General features: G+C 40.7%; 1 protein-coding gene across 2 annotated transcripts in view; it reads right to left on the reverse strand.

The window, feature by feature from the left end:
* GPHN (gephyrin) overlaps window positions 1-24,035 on the reverse strand; it is a 582,350-nt gene that overhangs the window by 382,336 nt on the left and 175,979 nt on the right. For both annotated transcript variants that reach the window (XM_065404477.1, XM_065404478.1), the window contains one exon: window positions 22,584-22,662. In XM_065404477.1, the coding sequence (XP_065260549.1) occupies window positions 22,584-22,662 (79 nt within the window). The remainder of the gene's footprint in view (window positions 1-22,583; window positions 22,663-24,035) is intronic.

Here is a 24,035-nt window from a genome sequence, read left to right on the forward strand (position 1 = left end):
GCTTTTAGCACTGTCAAATTCTGAGGTTCAATCCAGACCAATGGAGGTTTTTCTCACAGCCTGTCCAGTCAGCTTGGGTGACTTAAATGCTCTGCTGCTGTGGCTCACAGTGTGCACACCAACAGCTAGCAGATGAACAAGCACTGAGTGTCTGTGTGTTAAATACCTCTGGTTCAGCAATTCTGATTCCAGCAGTCTGCTTGCTAAATCCCAGTCACACTCTAGGATCCACCAGCTTTGGTTACACATGGCAAGATGATCCCAACACTCTCCAGTCCCAAATTTTCGCAAAACTATGTGCTCTGCAATATCCAATCCTTTCCTGGATCATTCAGAGGAATAATAAGGTTAGTTTTCTCCTCCAAAAATACAAAAATGCACAGCTTATCACTTTAAGTTAACAATTTCTTCAATTCAAACAGAGCACTGGGTTGGGTTTAGATTAAATGTAGAACAGGTTTATTAAGAAAAAGAGAGGATTTTTAGTGATACCAAGTAGAAGGAATAAGTTTGGAAGAGTTGCAAACAAAAGTAAAAATACACTTTCTAATGCTAAGACTTTAAAAAGCTATTGTCCAGATATTAGGTAATGTTCTTACCACACACTTCTTCAAGCAAGATGGCTGACCACTTCTCTAGTCAGGATCTCTCTCCAAAGACAAAATGCTTTCTTGGTCTTCTTAGGTGACAAGATAACTTGGGGTTTTTTGCCCCTCTCTTTTATAGTCCATTGAACCTCTGAAATGGATTCTTCTGAAGGCTACCCCCTCCTCCCCAAATAAAGTTTATTCAAGCTGGGAAGGAGCAGACATGGCATCTGGTTTCTTCCTCCACTGGTGTTTGCTAAAATGCAAAGTGATCTGTTCCTGCCTTCTCCAATGCAAATGAATGGGCCCTTGACATGTGAATACTAATCGATTCTGACACATGCTTGGAGGCAATGGCTTGTCCTTTGTCTGGGAGAAACCTGCTTGTCTTCTCCCCAGACTTTTCCTTCATATTTGTATGTTCCCTTGGGCATTTATCATATACATATCATGCAAAAATATTAATGATCAATGTGTTATTTTGTTTTCCAGTTTTACATGACACATTTCGGATGCAGTTTAGGACATTAATGAATTGGGGTACACTGAACCGGTCAGGCCAGCTGAAATACACTACCAGATACCAATTAGTCCCTGGCCCTCTTGCACTTGGATGCTGTTAGTCACAAGCCCTACTACAAAATCAGATTAACAGAAACTATGATTATACTCTTATGTCTGCACACATGCATGTGTGGATTCCATTATTTATATCTAAGAAATGACTTTGCATAGCACAATTTACTTAGAAATTAAGAGCAGACAAATGAAAAATAACTTGAGTTTAAGTAGGTCTTACAAATCCAGCCTTAAAATTCAGGGAAATCCAATACGCAATCCTCATGTGACAAATCACTGACAAACTTGTAGCAAAGTCATATGCAAACAAGCACCCTGGCAAGCCTCAGGAGTTGATGCAGACCTAAAATTAGCCCTCAACAACATAACAGGTTTGGCAAAAGAATTCTAATTTGGTTCTCAATGGTTATCCCATCTACAACTAAGACAGACCAGGAAATCATTGCACCAGGAAATCATTTTAGGGTTCTCTATGCACCTAAGTAGAAAGGTAACTTGTTGCTGTTGAGCCAATAAGGCTGAGTGATTTTTAGAAGACTATTTATTCCACCTTACCAAAAAACAACCTGTGCATATTTTAAATTATTAGCTTAAAGACATCAAGATGGAATGTTCTGCAAGTAACTTATATCTGTAGTATTTCATCTACACCTATTCATCTTTCTGTTCTAAGGTGACTTCCATTAAAATATACAGTAATTCACAAAAATACAACTATATTCAAGGTCACCAATTAGCCCTTGCTAAGGATCCAACTTTGCAAGATAAATAGCTTCCTTTTAGTACGATGAAATGCTTTATTCATTTTATAACTGCAGTATGTCACTTAATATGAACTAAACCAAAAGAAATAAAAATCCACAAATGCAACTTAATGAGTCAAAGTAGGTTAAAAAGTCCTTCAAGAGCTTTGGTAGCACCTCTGCCCAAATGGAAACACGTGTCTTAAAAACATGACTTTTCCTTTCATTTACACACAGAGAAAGGATAACTGCTCATTTTAAATGTGCATTTCTGTACATTCAAATGTTTGACTTTTTTAAAAGTATTACATTAACTCTGAATTTCCTGGGTTTCTAATGCTTGGTTTTTTTATTACAACATTCTTATAAGGAATTTTAGCATTATGACAATCATATATACTCCCAATCTTAATGAATTTTTGTGTGTGGAGATTTCCTTACTTTTTTAAAAGTTTGAAATATTTATAGGGAACAGAACAACTTACCCTAAGGTGCAGATTGCAATGGGGGCAAGGGAGCTTCATAACACACTACAAACTATGCAGAACCAGAGAGCAAGAAAGTACATGGAACTTAGGAGCCCCACATAATTATGGATCCATTGCCAGTTTCTGCAAGTCAGCTTCCTACTACTCCCCATTCCTAGTGTCATGCTGTCTGGAGTGGCTCACAACTGTGAGTGCCTACCTCAGGACAGATTGTCATAAAACAGGGCAGATAGCCCCAGCTTGTGGTTTATTCTATAATTAGATTTCACCAAGCCAGTAACAAATTTGAACTCTTGGATCACTATACCAGTCTTATGATGGAGTCACAGACAGTCCCCTTACACTCTCCAGCCTACCTTTTCACCCAGACAAATTGGACTTTGTGATAAAAGGTCACTTAAACCAAAAAAATCACACCACATCAGGTTGCTCCCAGTCCCAAGAGACCAGTCACTTGTCCCAGATCAGTTGGTACTCTAGATCAGAGGTGGGCAAACTACGGCCCACGGGCCCTTCCTGCCCAGTCCTTGAACTCCTGACCGGGAGGCTAGCCCCCGGCCCCTCCCCCGCAGCCTCAGCTCTCCGTGCCGCCAGCGCTCTGGGAGGCAGGGCTGCGAGCTCCTGCTGGGCAGCGCGCTCCTGCTGGGCAGCGCGGCTGCGAGAGCCGCCGGGTGTAGTGTATTAAATTGCTCCCCGTAGGAATGTGCTATTTACGGAGCACCAGGACTGGCAGCTGTAAGTAGCATACTATAAGTAGCACATTCCTACGGGGAGCAATTTAATACACTATACCCAGGTAGGGAAGGCTGTGGCTCCCCAAACAGCCTGGCCCCGCCCTCATCCACCCCTCCCACTTCCCGCCCCCCTCAGAACCCCAGACCCATCCAACTCCCCCTGCTCCTTGTTCCCTGACTGCCCCTCCCAGGACCCCCCCGCCCCTAACTGCCCCCCTGGGACCTCAACCCCATCCAATCCCCCCACTCCCTGTTCCCGACTGCCCCGACCCCTATCCACACCCCCGCCCCGACAGGCCCCCTGGGACCCCCTGCCCCTTATCCAACCCCCCCGCTCCCCACCCCCTTACCATGCTGCTCAGAGCACCAGGACTGGCAGCCGTAAGTAGTACACTGTAAGTAGCACATTCCTATGGGGAGCAATTTAATACACTACACCGGCCCTCCATACACTTTCGGAACCCCGATGCGGCCCTTAGGCCAAAAAGTTTGCCCACCCCGCTCTAGACCTTAACACCAAAGACAACGCTGCTAGCCAATTCTATAGTAAAGTAACTAAAGAATTATTAGCTAAGAAAAGGAACTTAGAGTTGTTGAGAAGTTAAAGCAAGTAAAGCATATGCACATGTGAGTCACGGTTTATAATTCCAAATGGTGGCAGTGATGTAATAAACTGCCAGCTTCCCAAAAGACTTTTCAGGGTACCCAGATTGTCTCTGTCGATCTCCGCTTTGCATCTGGTACACTTCCCTGTAACAGTCCATACAGTCTAGAGATCAAGGGTCTTTCTTTGAATCCATATTTATAACAGGTTTCAGAGTAGCAGCCGTGTTAGTCTGTATCCGCAAAAATAACAGGAGTACTTGTGGCACCTTAGAGACTAACAAATTTATTAGAGCATAAGCTTTCGTGGGCTACAACCCACTTCTTCGGATGCATCCGAAGAAGTGGGTTGTAGCCCACGAAAGCTTATGCTCTAATAAATTTGTTAGTCTCTAAGGTGCCACAAGTACTCCTGTTATTTTTGCATATTTATAACTTCTTCTGACAGAAAACAAGCTGATAGTGTCTCTACCCAGATGGGCTTTTCCTTTGATGACAGTGAACGAGGAATGCACTTTGAATCTTTGACCTCCAGTCATCACATACAATGGCCACTTGCTTTGAAATTAGGACTATTCTGTTAAAATCCTTCATTAGCATTCCACAAGGCTTCTTTGATGGGTTATTTAGTAACATGGATATACACAATGTAAATGTTTGCTGTTGCATTGTAACAGGATTCAAATAAGTGAAAACAATGCAAGTAACATCCCGTTAGTTTTATGAAGTCTACACACCAAATACACTCTTATACCTTTAACAATCACTTTGATCTAGACTAATACACAAGTGAATTAGCCTGAATACACTCTAGCGCAGGGGTTCTCAAACTGGGGGTCGGGACCCCTCAGGGGGTCGTGAGGTTATTACATGGTGGGTCGTGAGCTGTTAGCCTCCACCCCAAACCCCACTTTTCCGCCAGCATTTATAATGGTATTAAATATATTAAAATGTGTTTTTAATTTATAAGGGGGGGTCAGAGGCTTGCTATGTGAAAGGGGTCACCAGTACAAAAGTTTGAAAACCACTGCTCTAGCATGACCTGGTCTGCCAGCATCACATCCTGCTTTGCATTTTTCTGAAATCTGCAAGACTTTCTGTAGACCTTATTCAGTTAACAGAAACAACAAGCACAATGTACACTCTACTAAAGAAGTCTGTGTTAGGTTTTGCTGATGCACTACTGATGCCTCACATAGTGGCACTTTGTAATGATGCTTACGGAAGTAATAAATTTAATGATTCGCCATCTTTTTCTTTAGCCTCATTATTTTCCCTTTCCCCCAATTAAATCAAAGTGGTTCTATTACTATGGGGTAAGATGCCACCACATGTATCACTGTGGTTTTCAGTGCGAGAGAGAGAGAAGATTCTGCAACATATCGCCCTGGGTAGGAGAGATATGGAAAGATTTTACTGCAACCTGTCTTTCTTATACAGGATGCTGAAGACTACACAACCACATGTTCTCTGCATGAAAGAGGCTGAAGACTCTACCACTGGAGAAATACAGTAGTATCTGTACACGGTTGCCTCTGAAGTGACTGACTGAGACAAGACTGCAGCTAAAAAGCAAATATGGGCTCAGCATTTCTAAAAATCAGAAACATCTTTAGGATGTCTTGAATTGAGGACCCAAAAACTGAAACACCCAAAATCTGATAGGCACCTAACTCCCAGTAATATCACTGGGAGTTAGGCACTTAAACATATGGTATACAGTGACAGTGAAAAGGACTTAAGAGTCATGGTAGACAATCAACTGACCATGAGCTCCCAGTGCAATGGTGTAGCTAAGATATCTATCTGATATCTCCCTGCTTATTCATCCTTGGATGAATAAGCAGGGAGATATCAGCTGGAAGTAGGGAGGTGGTATTCTGTATTCAGCCAAGACTATTACTGAAGTATTGTGTCTAGTTGTGGTGCCCATTCTTCAAAAAGTATGATGAAAAATTGGAAAGGATTTTGCAAAGAGCTACAACAATAAACTGAGGTCTGGGAAACATGCCTTAAAATGAGAAACAAAAGAAGTTCAGTCTATGTAGTTTTAGTTTATCCAAGAGAAGGTTAAGCTCTTTAATCTAGCAGAAAACACACAAGAACGATGGTTGGAAGCTGAAACTAGACAAATTCATACTAGAAATAAGATGCATTTTTTTAATAGTGATGGTAATTCACCATCTTTAAACTCTAAGGACATGAATAACTCAAGCTTTAAGAAAACATTACTAAAAAAATTGAAATAAACTATGTCAACACTAAAACCACCTAAATCTAAAAGAACTAAGACCCTTTCCACTCAATCTATCCCTCAGAGAAAACGTAGGTAAATATATAGGCCTTGCAATATGCCCTAACAGTCAAACGAGAACTCTGTCAGAACAAGTTAAGGAGGTAATAAGTTTCAAAGAAGAGGGTCCTCCTCTGAGAATGTCCTTTCTGAACACATCTAAGCTAGGGAGAACAGATGGTTCTGTGGTCAAGGCAGTAGAATGGGACACAGGAACTCTAAGTCCAGCTCTGTGCTCTGTACAACACTTGCTGTATGAATTTGGGCAATTCACATTATGTCTTTGTGCCTCAGCTTCTCATCAGTTATATGGGCATTAATGTTAGTGAGGTGCTCAGATACTATCATGATAGGGGAAATTTCTATATAAATACCTAGATAAATAGCAGGAGTGAGCCAGCTGTTATCAACAGATAGGTTAAAATCGGAGGAGAGAGGCAGACTCCGATATTTTCTGTAAGTTACAGAGCTTTGCCTACTTTTGTTTAGAAGGACAGAAACAATGGGAATTGTACCACTTCCCTTGGGAAATTATTCTGCAGTCTAATAGAGCTTACCACTAGGAAAACATTTTACTGATAATCAACTTCATTTTTCCATTTCTTAATGCAGGAAATCTAAATCTGTTTGCTTCCATGACCACAACTCAACTGAACAATATTAGAATTACAGAGCCAAGTTTTTCATTTTATTAAAGTGCCCATAAACCATTGATGCATAAGAGATTCTCTTTCTAAGCCAGGAGTGAGTGTCTGTCTCTGGAAAAATCACACAAATCAAATAGATAGAAACACTGGCCCCAATGCACACTGTTCTCTAGCAAAGTCTGGCGGCTCATGGTGAAGGTCTCTTGATGCCACAAGTAAGAAATGTCAGAGCCAACCCAAAGAATAACTTTGACGACCCTATTAGCAGATTTAATCCCAGCAGAAGTGTCATACACTATGGCTTTGTGCCAGGTCCTGTTAAACTGTGGATCTCTGAGTAACCAGTCTCAAATAAGTAAATTCCTTGGAAGATATAGGTGGAAATCTACTCTTTATTGTACCTACTTCTCTGCCCCTATGAGCATGGGATCCCTTCCAAAGGGTAAAAGACTCATCCAAAAAGGGTAGAATTGTAGGACAAAGCTTCCACCTTCTTATATTTTACTATCTTAATGCTCAAAGCATGTAATTTTCTTCTCTGGAATTAATTCTACTATGCAATGAAGCTACAAGTTCCCAGCAGAGAGAGTCATATTTCTTTTACTTATTATCTCATATAGTACTTATAATAAAAATATCTAATTCCAGTAGAGTGAACCATAATAAATTGAAAATGACTATGTCACACCTTTATAAAAGCTCATTCAACACAATGCATCCAATAAAAGCAAAAGAAAAATATTTTTGGATAAAGTTTGAACACTATAAATCTTTATCCCAAATTCAACCAAAACTTGTGCAGGTTCACAAGATTTTGTGAGAGACGAAACTTCAAAACAAGAGTATTTCAGTAACATTCAGTGTGACTTAGATCATTTACTTTTAAAAGAGTTGTATTTGCTAATTATGGATGCAAATTAGGGTTGTTTTTTTTAATACAATTTCATCTGTTGAATTGGGAACTGCAAGGACAAACGTAAATGGATTGACAATTTTTAAAATCTGCTTTCACTATAGTTAACTATGAGAGCTTTCTATTCTCTGCTGAAATGGAGTTTAACTTCCTATAAATGACACTGTTGAGTGTACACCTCTTACAGTAACAAGACTGTCACAGAGTGACTGGCTCTCTGAGATGGGCCCAATACCTTACCTTGCCTCCCCAGATGGAGAAAATGAGCAAAGTCATATGACAGGCGGGTTATGTGGCTAAAGCAGGCCTTTGGGGGTGAGTATAAGACAGAAGCCTGTGAAAAACCAAAAAGAGAAGAGAGACACTGGGTAGGAAGCCCAGGGAGCTGATGCTTGGTGGAGCCTCAAAGGAGCCCAGAAGGGGTCAAGAAGAGAAGAAGGACCTTCAGGAAGGAGAGACTGTGCCCAGCTTGAGACTAGGGCTGAAGAGCATTTGAAGTCTGAAAAGGAAACAGACCTTCAAGAAGTAGGGGCTGATCCCCACCTGAGACTGGGGTGGAAGTCTCTTGTGTTTGTTTTGGATGCCCTGGAATTTGATGACATTTGCATTAATCATTTAGTTAGACAGCCAAGTCACTGCAAAAGTCCCTGCAGCATGTAAACCAGGCTGGAAGGTCAGAACTTCCAACCTGAGTGAAAACTGAGGGATCAGCTAGCCTGAAGCCAGATCAGGTAGACAGTGCTGAAACAAGGAGACTAGAGTTCACTATTTTTCCTCTGCCTCCAGTACTGAAATAACAGTATTCCTATAGCACATGTACTCAATTGGGTCACTATCTCTCTGTAAATAGATACAAAAAAGTCCTGCACTTGAAGTTCAGACTTACAAAGGCAAACACAATACTTGATATTTCAGCCTCTCAAAAGTCTAGTTTTTCCTTGATAAAGGCTATAATTCACTTCTTAGATACTTCATGACAAATCTTAGTGAAAATGATGGGATTCTTGAAAAACTTGAGAGGTAAAAGAGTTGAAGCAATTACAATTTATTTGGAAAGGCATCAGTAAAAATGAACTACAAAACAAACCTCATTTGCACTTTTGGACCTTGCTACAACTAAAGGTGATTCAAAGTTAAGTCAGACTGATATTGAAACTGAAAGCTAGGAACTGTTCGTGCCAGGGGGAAATATGAATTCTTCAAGAATATTTTACTTGTGGAAATCCCTGACCCTTATTTCTCGCTTTCCAGTGTTATGTATACATATTTCAGTAAGTACTTTTGTCCATTTTGTCTTTCTGGTTTATTTTTAACAGTTTGTTTAGTACAATGCATCATGTTATATAACTCACACAAGGAGAGCACTCATGACATTTTTTAACAATTCAAGCTACAATATATTTGGAGACTAATCTCGGTTAATGCATGGAAGAAGGCCTCTGGTTCATACCTCCAAAACTAGAAATCAAGGGCTTATCTACACCTGGAAGCTTACCGGCAAAACTACTGCAGAATAATTATACCACTATAGCTATAACAGTATAACTCCCCAGCTGGCTACTCTATTCTGGAATAAAAGTGATTCTATTCCAGTATAATTACTCCAATTTAGATGTAGTTAGGAAGATCTGGGTTCCATTCTTGACACTACCATAGTCTTGCTCTGGTACTTTTGCAAGTCATTTAACACCTCTCTATTTTAGACACTGTGTACACTTAAACTGCTAAAGTGGCACAGCTGTAACTGTGCTTCTGTACTGCTTCAGTGTTGAAGACACTCATTACAGCTGAAAGGTGGTAGCTAGGTCACCAAAGAATTCTTCTATCAACCTACACTGTCTACAATCTTGTCTAAACTACAGGTTACTTCAGTATAATTTATGTTGCTCAGGGGTGTGAATAATCCACACCCCTGAGCAATGTAAATTACACTGACCTAAAGGCTGGTCTAGACAGCGCTATGTCGGCGGGAGAGATTCTCTTATCACCTCTTCCAGAGGCAGGAGTTATTAAGCCAACAAGACAGCTCTCGCTAAGAGCTCCTGTCAACTTAGAGCGTCTTCACCAGAAGCGCTACAGGGCCACTGTAAGTGCTGTAGTGTAGATGTAGCCTATGTGGAAGGTTAAGTCAGTTTAACTATGTCTCTCAGGGATTTTTCACACCCCTGAGCAACGGAGCTGGATCAATTTAACTGTTTAGTGTAGACCTGGCCTTAGTGCCTTAATGTGTAAAATGCGGATAATAATAATAATAATCATGTTATACTGAAAAAGTGCTAATGGCTACAATCAGGGGGTCTTGGATCCAAAAACAATTACAGAGCTCATTAAGGCCAATAGTTGTGCTAAGCCCCCTTTCAGGATCAACAGAAAGCATAATCAAGCCCCTTTACATAGTAAAAACAATTGCATACAAATAGGGGCTACAGCTCAAGAAACTAGGTTGCATGATCAGGGCAGAGCTAAACCAGATGAATTAACAATGGAGTCTCTGGTTGTGATCACAGGGGCTAGAATGTTGGCTGTAGACTGTGTGTGTTGGAAGGATAGGCCAGCAGGGATTATGAACACAACCCTGAAAGGAAGTGAAGATACAGAGCTTCTTGGGCACAGAGCTTGCGAGGGGGTGCATTTGAGATCTCTGAGCAAGGAAATTGCTTGCTGTTTGTTTCTACTGTTTTCATGGAAACAGGATTTTGTGTAAATTTTTTGTGAATAAAAAGATTATACTAAGACTATATCTGACTCTTTTCACTGATTTCTCATCCATAAGGAAACAACCCTTTACAAAACATAGCCTAAACAAAGCTTTAGCAAAGCTTTTGATACAGTCTCCCACAGTATTCTTGCCAGCAAGTTAAAGAAGTATGAATTGGATGACTGGACTATAAGGTGGATAGAAAGCTGGCTAGATCGTCAGGCTCAACAGGTAGTGATCAACGGCTCGATGTCTAGTTGGCAGCTGGTATCATGTGGCGTGCCCCAGGGATCAGTACTGGAGCCGGTTTTGATCAACATTTTCATTAATGATCTGGATGATGGGATGGATTGCACCCTCAGCAAGTTCTATTTCATCCTTACCCATAACAATTTTATATTCAACAATCACTTTGTCCAAACAATGGGAACAGCCATGGGTACTAGGATGGTTCCCCAATATGCCAATCACTTCATGGGCCACCTTGAAGAATTTCTGGACAAATGCATCATAAAATCAATGATATACCTGAGATACATCAACGATATTTTCATCCTCTGGACAGACGACTTCAACTACCTCACAGACTTCCACCACAACTTCAACAACTACCACCCATACATTAACTCACTCAGGAACACTCCCACACTAGCACCATCTTCCTGGACATCATGATCAGCTTCAACAATGGAACTCTATAGACAACTATATACAAGAAACCCTCGGATCACCACACCTACCTTCATAGATCCAGTAACCACCCCAAACACACCAAAAAATCTGTTGTCTACAGCCAGGCACTCAGATACCACAGAATATGTTCCACACTAAAAACCACCTCTACCAAACAAAGACACTCCACCAGAGAAGTAGATTGCATCATGGAATGGTCCACCAAAATACCTCTGCTTCTATTCAGAAATAAACCCTCCTGCAACCACATACCCCTAGCTGATACCTACCACCCCACATGGGAACCCATACAGAGTATCATCGAACAACTATGACCCATACTCGATGGGGACCCCATCTTGAAAGAAGTCTTTCCTGAACCCACTCTTCTGGCCTTCAAACAACCCCCCGAGCTCTCCAAGCTCATCATCTGAAGCAAGCTCCCCCCAGACCAAGACACACCAGCTCTTAGGGGCACCAGACCCTGCCAAAACCACAGATGCAAAATCTGCAAACATATCTCCACAGCTACAATGATCAACACCCCCTACAATACATCTTTGAAGATCCATGGGTCCTACACATGCCTATCTCAACATGTTATAAACCTCACTGAGTGCACTAAATGCTCCAACAACAACTATATGGGTGAAACAAGACAATCACTACACTCTCGAATGAACTCACACAGGAAAATGATGACAAAAAACTATCACCTGCAGGTGAACGCTTTTCACAAAGCATTATCTGAACTCTCAGTTCTCATCCTCAAAGGAAACCTGCACAACTCTTTCAAAAGATGAGTATGGGAGCTTAAATTCATAACTTTGTTAGACACTAAAAAGCATGGTCTTAATAAAGACACTGGATTTACAATTTATTACATCTGTAACCCACTAGCCCTCGTTTTAGTCCTATGACTGCAGGGGTGTTAGAATACATGCTCACTTCTTATGCTAAATACACTGTCTGCTTGACCTTGTATTTAGTTGTGACACTCTAAGTACCTTTCTGAGACCTGAGGAAGAGCTGTGTGTGGCTGGAAAGCTTGTCTTTCTCATTAACAGAAGTTGTTCCAATAAAGATATTACCTCACCCACCTTGTCTCGCTAAGATCCTGGTAATGACAAGGCTACAATAATACTGTATATTCAGATGTAGAAACAGTCCCATCAGAAAATTATTAATGTACAACGGCAATTCCCAAATTCTTGCCTGTGGACAGCAGAGCTGTTGGCTCTGCCCACTTGATTCAGCTCCAGCCAGGAGCTCTGTGGAAGGGAAGAGCTGTCACTATAAAAAGCTGCTGTTTGATAAAACAGACGGTAGTTGGGCCAGAAGCTACAGATCATGGAGCTGGGGACCAGACTGGGAGCCAAGAGTGCTGGGCTGGTCCAGCAGGCAACAGTGTAGTCCATGAGAAAGCAAGGAGTTAGGGGACAGAGTCAGAAGGCAGGAGTGGGAAGCAAAGAGAGAATATGAGCTGGGAGGACAGCAAGTGGGAGTAAAGAAGGAACAAATCATATAAGTGTAGGACTGGAAGGGACATCAATAGGTCATCTAGTCCAGTCCCCTGCAATCAAGGCTTGATCCCATTCTAATACCTTGGAAGAATGGGATCAGGCAGGAGGCAATCCAGGAAAATTAAAGAGGACAACAAATCAGGAAAAGGGAATGGTTTAGGAGTGTCTGAAATTAAACTGGTTGTGTACATGAATATGGAGTGAGGTGGAAACAGATCTTTTTTCTTTTTGTGTCGGCTCCTGCACCCCCTGAAGTTGCGCACTCATGGCGCAGTATATAGGGGCCTGCTGGCCTCCCGCCCTTGAAGTTCCTTATTGCCAGCAACTCCAACAGAGGGGTAGGTGGGCAGGTTTTGGAATGGACATGAGCAACACATCTCTAAGAACAATAGTTACAGAAAAGTTAGTAACCGTTTTTTCTTCGAGTGCTTGCCCATGTCCATTCCATTATAGGTGACTCCCAAGCAGTTACTTTGGAGGAGGGCTCGGAATTCATTTGCATGCTGACTGAAGCACCGTTCTGCCAAAGCCTGCATCATCTCTGGCTTGTTGAGTGATAGCATAGCACGTCACAAACGTGTGGCCCAATGACCATGTCGCTGCACTGCAGATGTCCTGTATTGGGACCTGTGCCACAAACGCAGCTGATGACGCTTTTGCTCGTGTAGAGTGTGCCATTAGTTTAGGAGCTTGAACTCCCACCAAGTCACAGCAAGTATGGATACAGGCCATAATCTGCTACAAGATTTTCTGTGTCGAGACTGGACTGCCTTTCATTCTGTCTGTGATGGCAACACAGAATTGTGTGGTCTTCCTAAAGGGCTTGGTCCTCTCTAAATAGAAAGTGAGGGCCTGTCAGATGTCCAATGAGTGAAGCCTCTGTTTCTCCTTGCTTGCATGGGGCTTTGGATAGAAGACCGGGAGGAATATGTCTTGATTACTATGGAATTGAGAGACCACCTTTGGCCTTAAGGATGGGTGGAGTCATAGCTGCACCTTTTCCTTGAAAAGGACTGTGTATGGTGGTTCAGAGGTAAGTGCCCGAATCTCTGAGACACTCCTAGCTGAGGTGATAGCCACCAGGAATGCCACCTTCCATGACAGATAAAGTAAAAAGCAGGACACTAGTGGCTCGAACGAAGGGCCTGTCAGTCTTGCCAGTACCGGATTAAGGTCCCAACGAGGCAGGGGTTGGCAAATTTGTGGGTACATTCACTCCAGTCCTTTGAGGAACCGGCCACAAATCTGGTTTGAGAATATTGACCGGCTGTTCACCCAGGGGTGAAACACAGAGATCGCTGCCAGATGGACTCTTATAGATGATATCGCTAAACCTCCATGTTTCAGATGGAGAAGATAATCCAAGATAAGAGGCAGTGAGACCTCAGCGAGAGAGACCCCTTTTGAAGCAACCAGGTAGAGAATCGTTTCCATTTAGCCAAGTAAATGGCTCTAGTCGACTGTTTTCTGCTCCCCAAGAGCATCTCCTGCTCTCATTCCGAACACAATCATTCCATCTGGTTCAACCACTGAGCTTCCACATTGGCAGGTGAAGGGATTCGAGGTTTGGGCAGAGCAGGTGACCGTGGTCCTGTGAGATCAAGTCCAGGAGCAGTGGTAAGATGATCGGTCTGTCCACTGAGAGGTCCAGTAAGGCTGTGAACCAACATTGGTGTGGCCAAGCCGGTGCTATGAGGATCAGCTGTGCTTGGTCCTTCTTGACTCTGAATAGGACCTTGTGGATCAGGGGAGTAGGAGGGAACATGTACAGAAGCCTTCCCAGCCAGGGGAGGAGAAAGGCACCCATGAGAGAGCCTGGGTTGCGTCCCCAAAAAGAGCGGAACTGGGGGCATCTCCTGTTGAGTCTCGTCGCAAACAAATCCACCAGGGGAAACCCCCACTTCTGGAAAATCGTGTTTAAGATGTCTGGGCAAATGGACCACTTGTGATGGTTGGTATAGGATCTGCTGAGATGGTCCGCCAACTCATTCTGCAATCCTGGCAGTTAGGATGCTTCGAGGTGAATAGAATGGGTTATACAAAAATCCCATAAACTCAGAGCCTCCTGACATAGGGGAGAGGAGCGAGCTCTCCATTGTCTGTTTATGTAGTACATCGCTGTTATGATGTCCATGAGCACTGATACCTGGTTTCCCTCCAAATGGGTTCTGAAAGCCAGGCACACCACCCTTAGCTCCCTCACATAGATGTTACTGAGTTCCGATATGATCCAGGAAGCTCCTAATACGTTGAGAGCTGACAATATCTAGAAAACCAATTATTCTGTATCCATTTGGTGGCTGGTGGGTTCTCTACCCAAGCTTCCAGACTGGTATTATTGAACAGAAGAACTGGATTTTAAAACAATTCATCTTTTATTCTACAGAAATTGATTACACTCACCTGGAAAAGATTCCTTCTTACTATAGGTGAGTGATTTTTCAAGCTCTGCTGCTACATACAGAGGCTTTAACAGTTGCATCAGAATACTGTACACTAATTTCTGAGGAAGAAAATGTAATGTACATACTTAAATATCACTAAAATGTGCACCAATTTTAAAAATATATATAATGGAACTTGTTTGCTCTAAACTCCGCTACAGAGTGGAGTCCTTCAATATACAAAAGGCAATTGTGCTTGTAGTAAATCCCTCTTTCAAAGTTGTTCTGTAAAATAAATGGCTTCACTGTCAGAGGACCCAAGGGCAATTCTGACCATTAAAAATTGTTAAATATTGTGTGATAATAACTCAGAGTTAACTGAACAAAATAGGATATGCCATTATGTGGAGTTATTGCAAATGTTACGCTGTTTTGTGGAAAATTATTAATCCTCGGTTGCCTAGCATTTTAAAAAAATGCATTTCACCATAATAGCCTGCCTTAACACCAACAGATAAATGCAAGCTACCTATAGCCATGACTGCTTTCCATGTTTCTCCCCCCCTCTCTTCTACATAGTGTGTGATCCAAGAGACCACAACATTGCTCAATCAAGCAGACTAAATGGTAAATGCTACTGCAATCCCCAGAGTATTGAGGGATTTCAGCTCTACCAATAAGGTCAGGTAGTTTCAGTCACTATCAGCAAACTGACTTGGGGGCAAAGAATCAGGGAAATTAGAATGAAATTGACTCAGATCTATATTTAGATGCAACTGTGTTCTCTTTTATTGTCTTTCATTCCTTAATTCCAACCGATCAAAATATATTTCAGTCAATCCCATGTAATCTGCACTAGCAGCAAGTGTATGAATTAAGCAAATTCCTCCCTTCAGAAACCTGTCTCCTCCCCCAAGCCCCATATGTAAAATTGTATGTCAAGGTTGGTTTCTGCTCAAGTCTTTGAACAAACATCTATGAACCTTAGTGTAAAACCTATCAGCCTTAGTACAGTGAAAAAGAAATCTCAAAGATTAAATTAAAGTTTTGGCAGTAACTAAAAGAGGAACACATGATATGCACTTATCAAGTATTTTGTTTTAAATGGATATATTCCTAAACTGTAAGCCTTTTGGAATAGAAATGTGTCTGTATGAGGGAGTCTCCTGATCCTGATGGGGCCTGAATACCTGGATTAAAAACTTGCCAAAGAGTAATTGGCAACAGGGAACCATCATGAAATGGGGTGTTTCTAGTGGGGGGTTCTGCAGGTATCAGTACTAGGCCCAATGCTATTCAATATTTTTATCAATGATCTGGAAATAAATATAAAACCACTGACAAAATTTGTGGCTGACACAAAGATTTGGGGAGTGATTAATAACTATAAGGACCGGGTAGTCATACAAAGCGATATGGATCACACATAAGCTGAGCCCATTGAAACAAAATGTGTTTTAATACAGCCAAATGCAGTGTCATTCATCTAGAAACAAAGAAATGTATGAGGACTATATCCTGGAAAGCAGTGATTGAAAAGGATTTAAGGGTCAGAGTGGACAAGCAACTCAACATGAGCTACTAGAGCTATGGAGAAAAGGGCTATCCCTTGAAAGTTTAACCTGGGTATTATTGAAGTGATTTTACCACTCTATATATGGCACTGGGATAATAAATACTGCATACTGTTATAGGATATACATTTTTTAAAGGATATTGAAAAATTGGAGAGGATAGAGAAAAAAGCCTAAAAAATAATTAGAGAGCTGGAGAAAAGGCCTTGCAGTGAGAGACTTGAAGAGCTAGATATATTTAGCTTATCAGAAAGAAGACTGAGGTGTGACTTGATTTGAGTGTATAAATACCTTCACAGGGAGAAAATACCAAGTACAAAAGGGCTCTTTAATCTAGTGAAGAAAAGTATAACAAGCACCAAAGGATGGACGCTGAATCCATACAAATTAAAATTAGAATTAAGGAAGAAATTTTTAACAGTGAGGGTGATTAACCACTCAAACAATATTACAAGAGAAGTGGTGGATTCTACAACTGTTGATGTCTTCAAATCAAGACTGGATGCCTTTCTAGAAGATATGCTCTAGTCAAACACAAGTCATTGGTCTCAATGAAGAGGTAAATGTGTGAAATTCTATGGCCTGTGTTATACAGGAGGTCAGATTAGTTGATCTAATGGTCCTTTCTGATTTCATTCTATCAAATGCTCCAGGACTAAATTAAACTTCCAGTTGGCCACCAGAATTGATACAAGAACAGATCTTTGCCACTATTTTGTTAAATCTGACAACGAGGATGAGAAGGTAAACTCTCTTTTCTGGAAGAAGCCCAGAGAGCTTAAAATTCAATCACTTGAGGCCTTAAGGACTGAGGCTCAGTCCTTCAAAGCAGCCATTGAGCAGAAGGTGAAGACAATCTTGACCAATACTGATTTTTCATTGAGACGGTGTCATCCCAGGGTTTGAAAACATGACAGATGCAGTAGTAAGCCTTTGGATGCAGAATCTTGTAGAATCCTTTCTAGCTTGAAGGAGGTCATTCACTAACTGGTCAGGATAACTGAAGTCACAATGGTTCACTCATTTCTGTCTTCCAATTGAAAGGTAGCAGCATGTCCTGGCTCCATGACAGATTACCAACCTATGCTGTTGCAGCAACTGGATTGCTCTCTGGGTGATCCAAATAGCTTTTTGTATGTATTAGAACATGATCAGGAGGTTTCCTAAATAGTGGAATACATTAATTCACTCCTTTCTCAGGCACACTTTTAGCACCACCAAAATCGTGACAGTTACTGTATTGGAAAAGGTGCTTCCCAAGCAATTGGTTGTACACCCACTCTCTTTAGAAAACAGTCTCCAAGAGTAGGATCCATGAGTAGGATCTCAATCCTGTGGGGAAATGGCTCCAATGTCCAGGAGATCTTGAGCAGTGTTTGACATAACTGTCTGTGACAGGACATAATCAGAAGCACCTGGATCACGGAGATTACTGCAGAAGAAAGCACAGAGGGTGAGCCTGGGTTGAGGAATGAAGGTTGTGGGGAAGCCTCCCCTTGCTGTAAACCTGCATTACACTATGTAACTTTGTAAGAAAAGAATAAATACACAGCTTGGTGAAAGATAACAAGCTGGTGTGTGTTTGTGATTGTGAGACCACACAAACTGGCCAGGCAGTGGAGTACACTGGGTAATGACAGAGGCACCTTGTGACACTGTCCATTTCGAAGGGTTAAAGCAAAGTGATTTAGTGACAAGAAATTTGGTAGGAAGGGAAGAAATTTCTGAGAGGTAGTTCTGCTGAATGATGTCTAATATCCATTTGTCCTAGTGGTTTGGAACACAGAACTGGAAAAAAAAATTCTTCAACATGCCCCTAAGTTGTGGGTGACATGAGCTGGCCAGCCTTCATTCTTTGCCTTCCTCCAGAACCTCAAGGAACTCCTGAAAATTCCTCTTCAGTATCAGCAAGGACATCCTGCTAACATCTATGTCTGCCCTAACTTACAGCAGCCCATTTGGTACAGCAGCCAACAGAATTCTGGAATTTCTATAGCATTGTGTGCTATGGACCTGCTCCCAATCTGGTCCCTTCCACATCCAGACCATCTCTGGCACCCCTTATGCCATTGTTTGCAAGGGGGTTGTGTGGAGCCACTAACAGAAAGACCACCTATGATGTGCCTACACCAGGGGAATTCTTCCGTGGTCTGATGCAATGCTTTCTGTGGCTCGTATAAGCTATTGGAATGATGTATAGAGCTAGATCAGAGGCAGAATCAGTATCTAGATTTGTTCTCTTTGTGTAGTACTAGCCCATGTTAGGTAATCATAGCAACTAAAATAAGTTTTTATTGGTTTTTACTCCTATTAGCTCTGCTGATTGCAATGCTAAGAGAGTGAGCTGGAGTCTACATTGTTTTGTGTCCCATCAATATTTTTACCAACTTCCATTTACAGGACCATTCAGTTAGACATGTGCAAACCCCCAGTTAGACATGAGCAAAGACCATGGGAAAGTACAGTTGTGACTGAAGGCCTAATCTGGCCAGTAAACCCTTATTACTGGTGATGATGTGTGAGAAGGAAAGAACAGTTTGCTTGTCAGAGCCCACAGTGAGTTTGCAGGGCTGTCAATCAGGAAAAAGAAAATCTATTATTGGTAACTCAGCACAACTGATATGATGTCACTCAGATACTAAACATAGAACCCTACAATGACATCTTTAAAGTGTTTCTTTTCAGCATATAATCACACTTAAAACCTTGCAGAATAGGCTTCTATTTGACAACTCTTTGCAAACACAATGAAACATCTGTGACGACACTAGATTTCTGACAGAAGCTAAACATGACAAAAGACTATATAGACACCAGTATATTTGAGAAAAATATATAAAACAACTAAAGCTAATGCAAAAGAGAGAAGCCATTTGTAATTAAGATTTTGTATCATACAGATTTGATGCAAGAGAAACATTTATAATATATGCAGTGTTGCTGTAGCTGTGATGATCCCAGGATATTAGAGACACAAGCTGGGTGAGGTAATATATTTTATTGGACCAGCTTCTATTGGTGAGGGAGACAGGCTTTCAAGCTTACACAGAGCTCTTCATCAGGTCATCTCTCATCAACAGAAGTTGGTGCAATAAAACATTTTTAATGTCAGACTGTAAGAGTAATACTGTATTTCTACCACCTCTGACCACATCACTTGCTGATAATGTGAATTTAGACATTAATACTATACACAAAGTATCAGTATTAATATATATATTAATAAACCTACATTATTTTGAATTCTAGCTCTCTTAAACTGTTTTATTTGAATCACGACATGCTATTTGTAGTAGTAAGAGAGTCTGGAGCACGAGGTGGTACAAGGTCTGAACCAAAGTCAGCAAAAGTTATGCCCTGTCAAAAGCAGATACTTGCCTGCAAGTTCACTGTCCTGTACATGAACTCGGCACTGGTATTGCTAGCATTGCTAAAACACACTGAATATATAAACACATTCCAGTAGCCTAGGACAAGAACACTCCAACCTAGCAAACGATAAGATGGTTTGACAGAAGTGATGAATAGTGATGTTTTGTCTGAAACATCAGGAGGAAGGTACAAGGGGAGGTAACAAACGTCATGAAACAGGTAAGGTGATACGTAAGTTGTTTATCCCAGATTGTTTGTCTCAGTATATAAATGTTGGGATGCCTCGCCTTAACCCTTTGTTTCGCCTCAGGGGTAACGGAATGTCCCACCACTCACTGAGCTGGTCCATTGTAACAGGCATACGTGTGCTAGTGTAACTGTAGACATTGATCTGGGGAGCTAGGGCCGTGCTTCGTTGACAATAAATCTTGCCATGTGCCTTCCCCACTAAACCAAATCTGTGGTCTCTTCGGACAGTTCGATTGAGGTCTGCTGGGCTGGCTATCTGCGCAGAGCCGGCACCACACAAAGAGAGAACACACACACACACACAGCCAGCAACTGAAACACTATTCAGTCCAACAATTATACAAGATAATTTCAGCCAATTGCTCCTCAGAATATAATTCAACTTTACTCTTCTCCCATAAAAATGCTGATATATCACCTTTATTGACATTGTAGGCCCAATCATTGGCCCTGCTTTGTCCCCTTTGCATTGTTCTGGTGGCAGAAGGAGACAAAAAAAGCTGTCTTTAACAGCCAGGTGGGTTTCCTCTGGCAAAGGACTAGACCCAATAATGTGGCATTATGTGTCAAATCACTTCAGTCATTTTCTATACTGGCCATTCCCTCACACAACTGCACATTTTATAAGAACTGTTCTTAAACAGTTACTTAAATCCCTACCTCATAAGAATGTCCATCAGGAAAGTCATAGAAAAAGAGAGCACAACACATTCACATCATCAGGAGGGAAGAGAAAAGTACTATTTCTTTCTTGTATTATAGTTTGTTGTACAATATACCTATTATTATCATTATTCTTGAAAAAGTAATTGGTTTTGAGGCTGAGTGTCCCAAACTTGCTTCACCTTTTAATCAATCTCAGCAGCCAATTACTACTACTTATGCTACAAATAGTCACAATTTATTTTTGATTTTCCTAGTTTAAACTAATTAATGGATTACAATCTATCTCATACAAGTTATGGGCTGAGGGAAGGAGTTGGAGGATTTCATTACTTTGAAAGAAAAACCAATACTCCACAACAAACACCGTTCACCATCTCTGGATGGAATCTTTGTAACTGGACTACAGCTGTACAGGACTCTTAAGACACTGTTGTACACTATGTACAGCTCTTGAAATCACATTTGCATCTCACTACAAACAGCTACAATTCTCAAGAATAAAAAAAAAGCACGAAGTAAAGTTCAGCTGAAAACGAGGCCCCTTGAAGTTGTCTCAAATTGGACACCCAAAACCGAGGCACCTAAAATCTCTAGTCATGTTTGAAAATTTAGCCTCCCGTTTCTCATCATTCAATAACTTCTCAGGCAATGAATGTACGCCTCCCCTCTTCTTCTTTATATTTTTCTGTGGTACGAATGATCATACACTAAATACATTATGAGCTAGTTCCCTCAGTTTGAAACTTCAGGACATTGATGTCGCTTTTTTGCTCTAGCAATGTGACAAATTAATTGGTGTGCTTGCATCTATCATTAAAAATCTTCCATGTTGAAATAAGGTTTCAAACGTGGCCTCTTCTCTGCTGCTTCTCAACCAATATTGAAAACTTTTTACCTGTTTATGTTGATAGGGCCAATCATGTTCAATACCCATTATAAAAAGGAACAATCAACTCTGCTAGAAAGAGAGAGGACCACATTTTCTTACAACAGGGTGATACACTTGGGTGTTTATCTATAGCAATGGGAAAAGCATTTTTAATATTACTTCAGGAGGAACCTGGGAAAAGCCATGTTTGACACAATATTAAACACGGCTTCACTTCCTAGTGACAGGGCTTGTAAGGGGGAAATATGATTTATAGAAACAGACAGACACACAGTCCTATACTGGACTATGGCTGAATGGGAGGATGTGTGCATTGGCCTGGTCACTAAACAAGTAAGATTAGAAAGGATGACCATATAAGTTTTGTGCTTCTTTGGACTCTTGCCTTAGACTTTCAAAGTTTGTGTCTGTGTTATGGGATGAAGAAGGGACTGTAACTGACCTGTTCTCCTAGTATGAAGTGAAGTTGCCAAAAATTTGTTTGGCATAAATAAAAAGTACTGAAAGAAACAGGAGTTTTAAAAAAAATCAGCTGGAAGAAAATCAGATCAGATATAAAGAAAACAAAGACTTCCAAGGTAAAGAAAACTCTGAAGTAAATTCAAAATCAGGAGATTAAAATCTAGTTATATGATGTTTTGTGCCTATAAAAAATGAAGGAAGAGGACATGAGTACAATGTGTCTTCCTTTACAACAATAACCCTGCTGCTGACAAAGTGTTCCATTTATTATCTGTGCTCCTTGGGAGTTAAATCAATGATGCCATTCTTTTTCCTGTCTCCTCAGAGAAAGACACACTGTGGTTCCAGTCACATCTGTCTGTATTATAGACTCAGCACATAATATACAGACGGCTACAAAAGCAAAGTGTGCTTCATCATATCTAAATCTGTCCCTAATTACAATCACACACACAGGATATAATAACATAGCTTTTCTATGCTCAGCTGTAGCAGTCAGATACTCACAAAGATGGGTCTTGGACCAGATCTTTAAGGTTTATCCCACTGCGATCTTCAGCAAGGTTCCTGAAGCAACTGTCGCTCACTAAAAAAGAGAAACAAAATAAATGAAAATTTGAGAATGGTGTACAGTTTTTGTCAGCCAAATAATATTTGTTTGGTTGGCAGATTGTTTATTTAAAGGAAAGCTCAGAGCTCATCTATTAAATTATTTTTCAGTGAAGTTTCACCTAATTTAGATATGTTGACTAAAACACAAAGAGGTCAAAAAACTTGTCATGAGGCGGATCATTAAGTGCCTCAACCAGGTCCCTCAATACTCCTAAATCCCTTGCTCTGACAAGCCAACCACACAATCTCATCAAACGTGACATTGGAGGTGTAAATATATACAAATAGGACAAATTATAGTGTACTTGTGTCAATCACACACAATTCAATATGCTTAAAGGGTTGGAAATATTGAGAATTGCTATATTTTAACATTTCATTTTAAGTTTTCAATAGTTTATAGTATAAATTGTTTACTTGAATTGCAGTTAAACATACAATAATTTAGATGGTATAATTATTAATACAACTTATAAATGATAATAAAATTGTGTTTAAAACAGTTCCAGTAGAATAATCCACCTAGGAGATTTACCATAATTCAAGACACAACGAATTACATAGGAGTTTAAGTTTAAAAGAACATTATTCATGTATTTTTGTTTTGTTTTCCGAAAAACATGTTTGTTGTTTGAACCTGGAGCCCAAAAGCTACTTTTTGCATAATTCCCTCCTCATATACACACCCTCAGTACTCTTTGCAGCATTGTTATAGTGTAGTACTTTGCATTTGTCCTTACTGAATTTCATCCCATGTATTTCAGACCATTTTTTCAATTTGTCTAGATTATTTTGAATTCTAATCCTGTCCTCCAAAATGCTCCCAACTTGGTATCATCCACAAACTTTATAACTGTACTCTCTGTGCCATTATCTAAATCATTTATGAATACATTAAATGGAACTGGACCTAGGATAGATCCCTGTGGGACCCCACTCGATATGCTCTTCTAGCAGTTGTGCACCCACCTTATAGTAACTTTGTCTAGGCTATATTTTCCTAGTTTGCTTATGAGGGGATCATGTGAGACAGCATCAAAAGCCTTACTAAAGTCAAGATATATCACATCTACTGCTTCCCCCCCAAGTGTTGTTACCCTGTCAGAGAAGGATATTAGGTTGGTTTGACATGACTTCTTGACAAATCCAAGGCATTACTTATTAACTTCTAGATGCTTACAAATTGATTATTTATTATCTTTCTGGGTACCAAAGTTAAACTGACTGGTCTATAATTCCCTGGGTGAGCCTTATTCCCCTTTTTATAGATAGGCCATATATTTGCCCTTTTCCAGTCCACCAGGATCTCTCCTGCCCTTTATGAGTTCTCAAAGATAATCACAAATG

The sequence above is a fragment of the Emys orbicularis genome, chromosome 4 (assembly GCF_028017835.1).
Source record: "Emys orbicularis isolate rEmyOrb1 chromosome 4, rEmyOrb1.hap1, whole genome shotgun sequence".
In the NCBI taxonomy this organism is placed as follows: domain Eukaryota; kingdom Metazoa; phylum Chordata; order Testudines; family Emydidae; genus Emys; species Emys orbicularis.